Source organism: Kryptolebias marmoratus, linkage group LG15 (assembly GCF_001649575.2).
Source record: "Kryptolebias marmoratus isolate JLee-2015 linkage group LG15, ASM164957v2, whole genome shotgun sequence".
In the NCBI taxonomy this organism is placed as follows: domain Eukaryota; kingdom Metazoa; phylum Chordata; class Actinopteri; order Cyprinodontiformes; family Rivulidae; genus Kryptolebias; species Kryptolebias marmoratus.
In genome coordinates this window covers 2,154,000-2,161,014 of record NC_051444.1, presented here as the reverse complement: position 1 = coordinate 2,161,014, position 7,015 = coordinate 2,154,000, and the positions used below count along the sequence as shown (strand labels likewise).

The 7,015-nt window shown below is 47.9% G+C and overlaps 1 protein-coding gene across 2 annotated transcripts in view; it reads right to left on the bottom strand.

Annotated features, from left to right (window-relative positions):
- The window catches only part of rbm26 (RNA binding motif protein 26), a 9,534-nt gene extending 2,921 nt beyond the window's left edge, over positions 1–6,613 (bottom strand). Inside the window, exons 1-17 of one of the 2 annotated variants that reach the window (XM_017405284.3) lie at positions 6,166–6,613; positions 5,820–5,938; positions 5,618–5,730; positions 4,696–4,793; positions 4,360–4,619; positions 3,953–4,231; positions 3,618–3,869; positions 3,398–3,538; positions 3,178–3,318; positions 2,983–3,094; positions 2,737–2,893; positions 2,152–2,337; positions 1,502–1,600; positions 1,358–1,423; positions 1,174–1,278; positions 1,010–1,084; positions 374–541 (exon numbers count right to left, since the gene is read on the bottom strand). In XM_017405284.3, the coding sequence (XP_017260773.1) occupies positions 374–541; positions 1,010–1,084; positions 1,174–1,278; positions 1,358–1,423; positions 1,502–1,600; positions 2,152–2,337; positions 2,737–2,893; positions 2,983–3,094; positions 3,178–3,318; positions 3,398–3,538; positions 3,618–3,869; positions 3,953–4,231; positions 4,360–4,619; positions 4,696–4,793; positions 5,618–5,730; positions 5,820–5,938; positions 6,166–6,224 (2,430 nt within the window). In that variant the 5' untranslated portion in view covers positions 6,225–6,613. The remainder of the gene's footprint in view (positions 1–373; positions 542–1,009; positions 1,085–1,173; positions 1,279–1,357; positions 1,424–1,501; positions 1,601–2,151; positions 2,338–2,736; positions 2,894–2,982; positions 3,095–3,177; positions 3,319–3,397; positions 3,539–3,617; positions 3,870–3,952; positions 4,232–4,359; positions 4,620–4,695; positions 4,794–5,617; positions 5,731–5,819; positions 5,939–6,165) is intronic. The other variant, XM_017405289.3, reaches the window with a different exon arrangement.
- Positions 6,614–7,015: the final 402 nt, after the last annotated feature.

Below are 7,015 nucleotides of genomic sequence, written 5' to 3'. Positions count from 1 at the left end.
ATAAACGCATCGACAAACACTTTGTGTCTGCAAAACATGTGAGGAGAGCTGCAGACCAGGGACAATCCAGAAATGCTCATGAATGTCAGTTTAGAAGCTATCAAAGTTCTCAAATAAAGCACCTTTTGAGAATGTCAATGTTTGTTGGGAAATATCTTACAAAACTAGGAAGGATTTTTGGTTTATATATTAAAAGTTAAGGTTGTTTATTGATTTCGCAACTTTTCATCGCAACTTTTAGGAAAATGCCCCGCGAAATCAGGCATTTTAGCCGCAACAATCACAAAAAACGCCTGCAAAATCCTGGAGGGACTGAAAAGACAACTGAAGCGAGTAAACGTGTCCAACTGCAGGTTCAAATCCCAAACCCTACCTGGGCTTTGCTCTTGGCCGATCGCAGCGGGTTGCTGCAGCTCGACAGCCCCTTGATCTCCTCCTGCAGTTTGGTGATGCTTTTCGTCAACGAGCTCAGAGTCTCCATGATCTTTGCTTTGTCTTCTGCCTTCATCGCTTTGTTCTTCTCCAGCTTGGAGATCAGGAGCTGCGGAACAAATCAGGAGAAGACAGAGAAGATTTAATCACTCCGACTCTGAACCTGAGATCAAACCAGTCATCTGCTCCGGATTTTAACTTCACAGAGATCCAGACGTTCCTCTGTCCTCTGAGCTGCAAACTTTGAGACAAACGGTCAAATTTCTCTGAGCTTCATGTGGGACAGATCTCAGACGATTCATTTGTCTCATCTGTCCAAAGGACGCTGTCCCAGAAGCGTCCTGGCTTCTCTGTGTCCTCCATCGTATTATCCGTCTTTTCAGTTGTCCTCTTGTGGACGCGTCCAGGTGGGTTGTCTCCAGTCCTGTGGACATCCAGCTGCTTGGAGACGGTCTTATCTTTGCTCAATCTTTGTCTCTCTGAGCTGCTAAGACAACTCTGTCCTCAGCTTCCTGTCCTCCATGTTCATAGTGTTACACACCATGACACCAAACAGCCCTGTGACTACCTGTCTCACCTTCTGCGTCTCGATGTGCTTCTCCAGTATTTCCTGCTTCTTCCTCCTGACGTCCTGCTGAAGCTTCAGGGCTTCCTGCCAGAGAAACGAGAAGGAGACGATGATTAGGTCCACCCCCTCCGGTCCTCCTGTCCTCCTGTCCACCGCCGGGTTCCCCGCCTCACCTGTTTCTTCTTCATGGCTTCCTCAGAGCTCCTCTGGGCCGACTTCAGAGCAGCCGGGTTGTAAACCGTCTTGGTGAGGCCCGTGGACGTAGAGAACACCTGGGACTGGCGGGGAAGGACATGTTTTTCAGACATCTGGAGCAAATTTAAAATAACGGCGTTGTGTTTCTCCTGAACTCTTTACCTTCTCGACGGAAGTGGCGGCTTTGGAGAAACCCAAACGGGCTTTTACTGACACTTTGGAGGAGTTCTACGAGGCGGGGAAGGAAAAAGAATGAAGCTCGTGTGGATTTTGACACGTAAACACGACAAGTCCATCCAGACGTACCTGGGAGGCGCCGCCGGAATCCTGGGGGGGGTCAGAGTTCGCAGGCATCAGGGGGCCGAGGCGATCCTTCACAGACTGCTTCAGAGGCGTGGCTGAAGGCTGACGGACGACACGGGAGGTTAAACACAAGTTCAGGCTTCAGGGGCAGATTAAACGCTGTCCGGCCAGCCATGAGCCTCGGGTCACATTTTCCTGCAGCTCTCAGATCATATTTGACCTCCCGTCTTCGTGAAGATCCTGAAGTTTTCTCATATTTATTTATTCATTTGCCGCCAAAGTAAAATCTGGAGACAAAACTGAACCGGTTCTTTCAATTTTTACCCTTAAATTTGTCTCAATCTGTTTACTTTTTATTCACTTTGAGACGACTCGGATAATTTCATCTGAAAGTCTGAAACGTTTTATAATTTGTCGCAGGAAAGATTCCACCTGAGCTGATTTACTGCAGCTCTCTGAGCTTTTTAAGGTTTTATATTTCACATAAAATAAAATAGTTTAACTTTAAAGAACCTGCTGATAAACGGATCTCAAACTGATACCAAAGATCCATTTCCTGCTCGGCCAACAACAGCTTCAATAATTACATTAAAACAGCATCACGTTCGCCTGTTTACAAGTGACTAACGGCGCGTTTGAAGGCGGAGCTTCACCGTGGCGGGCTGAGGCTGCTGCTGCGGCCGGGCCTGACCCGGCCCGTCGCCCCCGTCGTCCCGGAACCAGTGGACCTTGATGAAGCGGTTGTTGAGGACGGCCTCGGTGCTCTGCATGGCCCGCTTGGCCTCCTCGGGTGAGGCGAACTGGATCAGCGCCCCCTCCGGGTCGTTCTGGTACGCCACCTTTCAAACGAGACGAAGAAGAAATCCTGAGACAGCGGCGAAGGATCCGAGCGAAACGTCGGGGAACTTTCCATGGGAAGTGACGGGAATCAGCTGGATTTAAACGAAACATTTTGTTTTAAGAGCAGATAAAGAATTTGGAAAAAGTTTACAGATCTCCCTTTTTGTTCACAGCTCTAAAAAACAGATTATAAGATTGTTTTTACTCGTTATTCGATGATTATTTGGGCCTATTTCTGTCATTTTATCTCCATAAAAACAAAACAAATTCCAACAACCGTCTGTCCCCACATGTCCATCCAGGAAGTCCTGTTCAGAGCCGACCTGCAGTGTTTTAATTCCTACATTTATTCCAATAATTCCTGCTGATTCCCATCAGACGTGTGTTTTCATTCAGACCTGCAGATTGACGATGGTGCCAAACTTGCTGAAATGCTCGTTGAGTTTGCTGATGTTGTTGAGCTCGGGGGGAATCTGCCGAACCAGCAGCTTTGCGTTGGGGGGGAACTGAGCCCGTCTGTGGAAGCCCTGATGGTTGGATTTGTTGAAGCTGGGTCTGAGCGGAGAGAGGACACGTGCCGCCGCCGTCAGACGAACGTTCCCGAGGTCGTGACGTGTTAAATGACGGACACGTTTCCAACTCACTTGTCAAACCACGGTTTCTTGGGTGGCATGCCGCCGTCGTGGGGGCCGGGTGGCCTCTTCCTGGAGTCAGACTCCATGACGATCCTCATGCTGTTGTTGGGAATCTTGTCTGCTGAGGGTTGAAAACAGAAAAACAAAAACAGGTGAACAAACGACACAAACGTCCTGATTTCGCCTGATTTCCGCGAGCCGCACCTCTCTGCGGCTGGTCCACGTCCCCCATGGTGAGGCCGATCAGGTTGGGTCTCTGGGCATTGACCCGGTGGCGGTAAACGGGCCGGGATGTGTTCGTGATGCTGGGAGCCTCGGGGTTGTACACATCTGTGTCGTAGTGATCTGATCGGCACACACGAGACGCTTTAACTCGCAGAAAAGTCGAAAAACTGGTTTTAAAAACGCAAAACGTCTCGATTACCGGGAGGGAAGAGCGGCACCGGCGCCGGGGGCAGCGACGAGCGGATCCCAGAGGTGACGATGGTGGGAACGGAGCTGGTGATGGAGTTGGGCGGAGCGTCCATGCCGGCGGGCTGCAGCGGAGGAAGGGGAGGAGGGGGGCCTGCCAAACAGAAAGTTAAATTTAATTTAACGTCTCACGGAAAAAAAAATAAACAAACATTCAACTTGTAAACTCCTACCTGCAACAGGTGGCAAGCTGGGTGGGAGGGCACCTGGAGGGGGCACAGGGGGCCGCAGGTTCACAGGAGGGGGGTTCAGGAGGGGCGGAGGAGGGGGGAGGCCTGGAGGCGGCGGCGGCGGCGGCTGGTCCACGCCTGGAATAGGTGGCGGCTGGAAGGGCAGCATGTTGGGCAGGTTGACGTCCTCCACGACCACCGGGTCGCTCCCGTGGTCGAAGGGACACATGTCCCCCCGCATGCAGAACCCCTTCTCTGTGGAGGACAAGCAGATGTAAACCAGCCGACCTTCACACCTTCAGGAACGGAAGAAATCGCAGCCGATCGGCTTCCCTCACCGTCGTAGTCACGGCACCTCTTCCTGGGCTGAGGGGGCAGCCCCCGGCTGAAGAGGACCCGGTCCACTGGGGGCTCGGGGTGAAAGTCCGACCAGCTCTCGTTGGTGTTGCTGCTGTGGTGATGGGTGGGGGCGATGACGGTGATGGTGCTGCTGAGTGACGGCACGGGGAAGTGCGAGGTGGCTGCGGAGGAAACGAGCACCGCCGGCGTGTAGACATCCGCCCCCTCCGACCTGTCGGCTCGCTCGTGGTCGTACTTCGACTTCCCCGAATCCCGGTCTGCAGGAAACGCAAGGAGAGGTGTAAATCTAAACATTTTCACCTTTAAAGTCTTTCTTATATTTATAACTTGTCCTGAAACTGAGAAAACCCGATGTGAGTCAACTTTAAGTTTTAAGAGTTTTTACCTCGACTCCTGGTTCTGGACCGGGTCCTGCTGAGAGACCGGCTCCTGCTGCGATCTCTGTCCCTGTCCCTGTCTCTGTCTCTGTCTCTGTCCCGGTCCCTGAGACGCTCTTTGCTCCAGCTCCGGCTGCGGCTGTGGCTGTAACTGCGGCTGCGGCCTCTCCGGCGGTTGTAGCGGTCGCGGTACGAGTCCCTCCTCGGCGGGAGGCGGTCGTAATCCCTCTTCCTCAAGCGATCGTCTCTTTTACGATCATCTCCTCTTCTGGAAAACAAACGAAGGCAAAGCGTTACGTGAAAAGGATTTAATAATTAAAGCCTTAAATGGGTCGTTTCAGCACCTGCCGTCTCTACTGTAGCGAGAGCTCGACGGAGGAGGGCTGTGGGTCACTCGCCGAGAAAACTTCTTGTCACGTTCCTCTTCCCGATTCGCCTGCACCTTTACAAAAAGCAGAATAAAAAGCATCCGTTTAACAGCTGTATTATTACTTTAAAACCGAGACTGAACGATGAGGCGGGAGAATCTCACTGGGATGGGATGTTGGAGACTTTTTGGTGACGGAAAATTTAAAGCAAACAGGCAAATTATCAGCTGGAGTCTCACTGACACCTGAGGGTTTGCAGGAAAGCGACCAGCGAACCGTGAAGCTGAGTTCTGAGCAGCCAATTTAAAAAAAAAAAATCACTTCCTGTTTTTAATGTGAACAGCTGGCAAAACTGCATTATTTTGTTGTCCTCATATAAGCTAGATTTGGACATGCTTCTTTTTAATATTAGTCGTAATCGACGTGGTTTTTAGACCTGGAGCTGTAGCCTGATGTTTTATCCTTAGCCGGCGTCAAAAAACAGCCCCGGATTTTACAGAAACTAAACCAAGAAGACTTCGAGACACCGGAGACAACTCTGTGACTAAAGTCAACTATAACTCAACCGTGTGGACACGGTCAACGTTCAGCAAAAATGTGAAACAAGCGAAGATCCTAAATCATAAAGCAGCAGCTGAAAATGGTGCTTGTTGTGCTGTTAATTAGTCCTGCGTGAATAAAGGACGACATAAGACGAATTTAAAATGCAGAGCCCTGGACAAAACGCTGATCTTGAAGCATAATAAGTAGTTTTGTTCCTAATCAGTACTTCAGCTATAACAGTTTAGGTTTTTATCAGCACCGTGTCTTCATTTAACACTCTCCTCTTCTTTAGTGTGACAACTCATTAAATCAAACGAATGTGCAATTATCGTTAGCAGCAGGAGTTAAAGATAACCTCATCTTTCTTTTGCTCGTCCTTCTCAGCTTTGACCACCGGTTGCTCCAGCTGTGGGAGGTAGCTTTTGTTGTTAATGGCTTCGAACAGCTTGTCCACAAACAGCTGGGTTTCTGAAAGAGATTAAAAGTATGAATTTCATTCATGGATGAACGACTCGATGTTTAAAGCGGGATGGGCAGAATAAAGCTCTCGTGTTTACCTTTTTGGAGAAACACGTCCAGTTGGTCAATACACAGGGCTTTAAGTTCCTTTTCGCTTTTGTCCTTCTTCACCAGAGCAACAACATACTTGGCGAGGGCAGAAGGGTCAGCATCACATCTGGATGGAAAAAAATCAACAAACATATGGTTGAGATGCTAACAATCTACTATTATTTGTAATAAATAGCTATCACATGATAATTATATCTGGAAAATATGTTGATACACTTTAGTTAAAGGCACCTGGTCAGTAATTTACACATTTTGCCAGATTACATAGCTACCACACTTTAGACTAAGTAAATTATTGCTAGGAGGCGTGTTGCTAATGCTAACCGCACTTACATGGGCTCAAGGGTTTCATACAGCCATGTTTTCAAAGCTTCCAGGTTTTCAATGATCATCTTAAATCCACCCCAACCAGAGTTGGGGCTAGCTGGGTCGATGATAGGTTTCAAACTGAACGAAAAACGGACATGAACCGGCGAAACTTTCCGCCTCGGTTCTGTTATCCTGCTGCTGCGCACTGCTCCGATGCTAACAGTCCCGTTAGCCGCGATAACGCAGGTTAGCTTAGCACGAGTCTTTCCAGGCCAAAATACGCACGACTCGATTCCTGCCGGACCTTATAATTATTACCGAAATGACTAGAAAGTGAATGCTATTTATCCACGTCAAACCTAATGACTTTGAAATTCTGGACTGATTTTAATTCGTTAAAATCAAGCAGCATCCACGTTTTAGATGCGACTTCGTCTTTGAGTATTTACTTCCGTTTGTGTTCTCGCTGCAAAATTTCTCGAAATATCGCGAGAGGGAGATTTGCCCGTACTGTTGTTAAACAGGTTTTTTTCAATAAGGTTTAGTGAAGTTTATGCTGAATGCTATGCTAGCTTAATGATATAAATAAGGTTTAGAATCGTAAACTTTCAGAAATTTGAATGCAGGCCCATGTTTGAAAAGCTGAAAAATAAATTTGTGTGTTTTTTACTTTTAACTAGCCTTTTCCTACTTTGAGGTAGCATTTTGCTACCTTTTAATGGGAGTTTTGCTACTTTTAGCTTCTGGCTAGCTTTTTGCTTCCTTTAGTTAGCTTTTTGTTACTTTTAGATTTTAGCTAGTGTTTTTGTTTATATTTATTTATTTATTATATTTTTTATTTTACAACTTTTAGTTTCTAATTTACCTTTTGCTA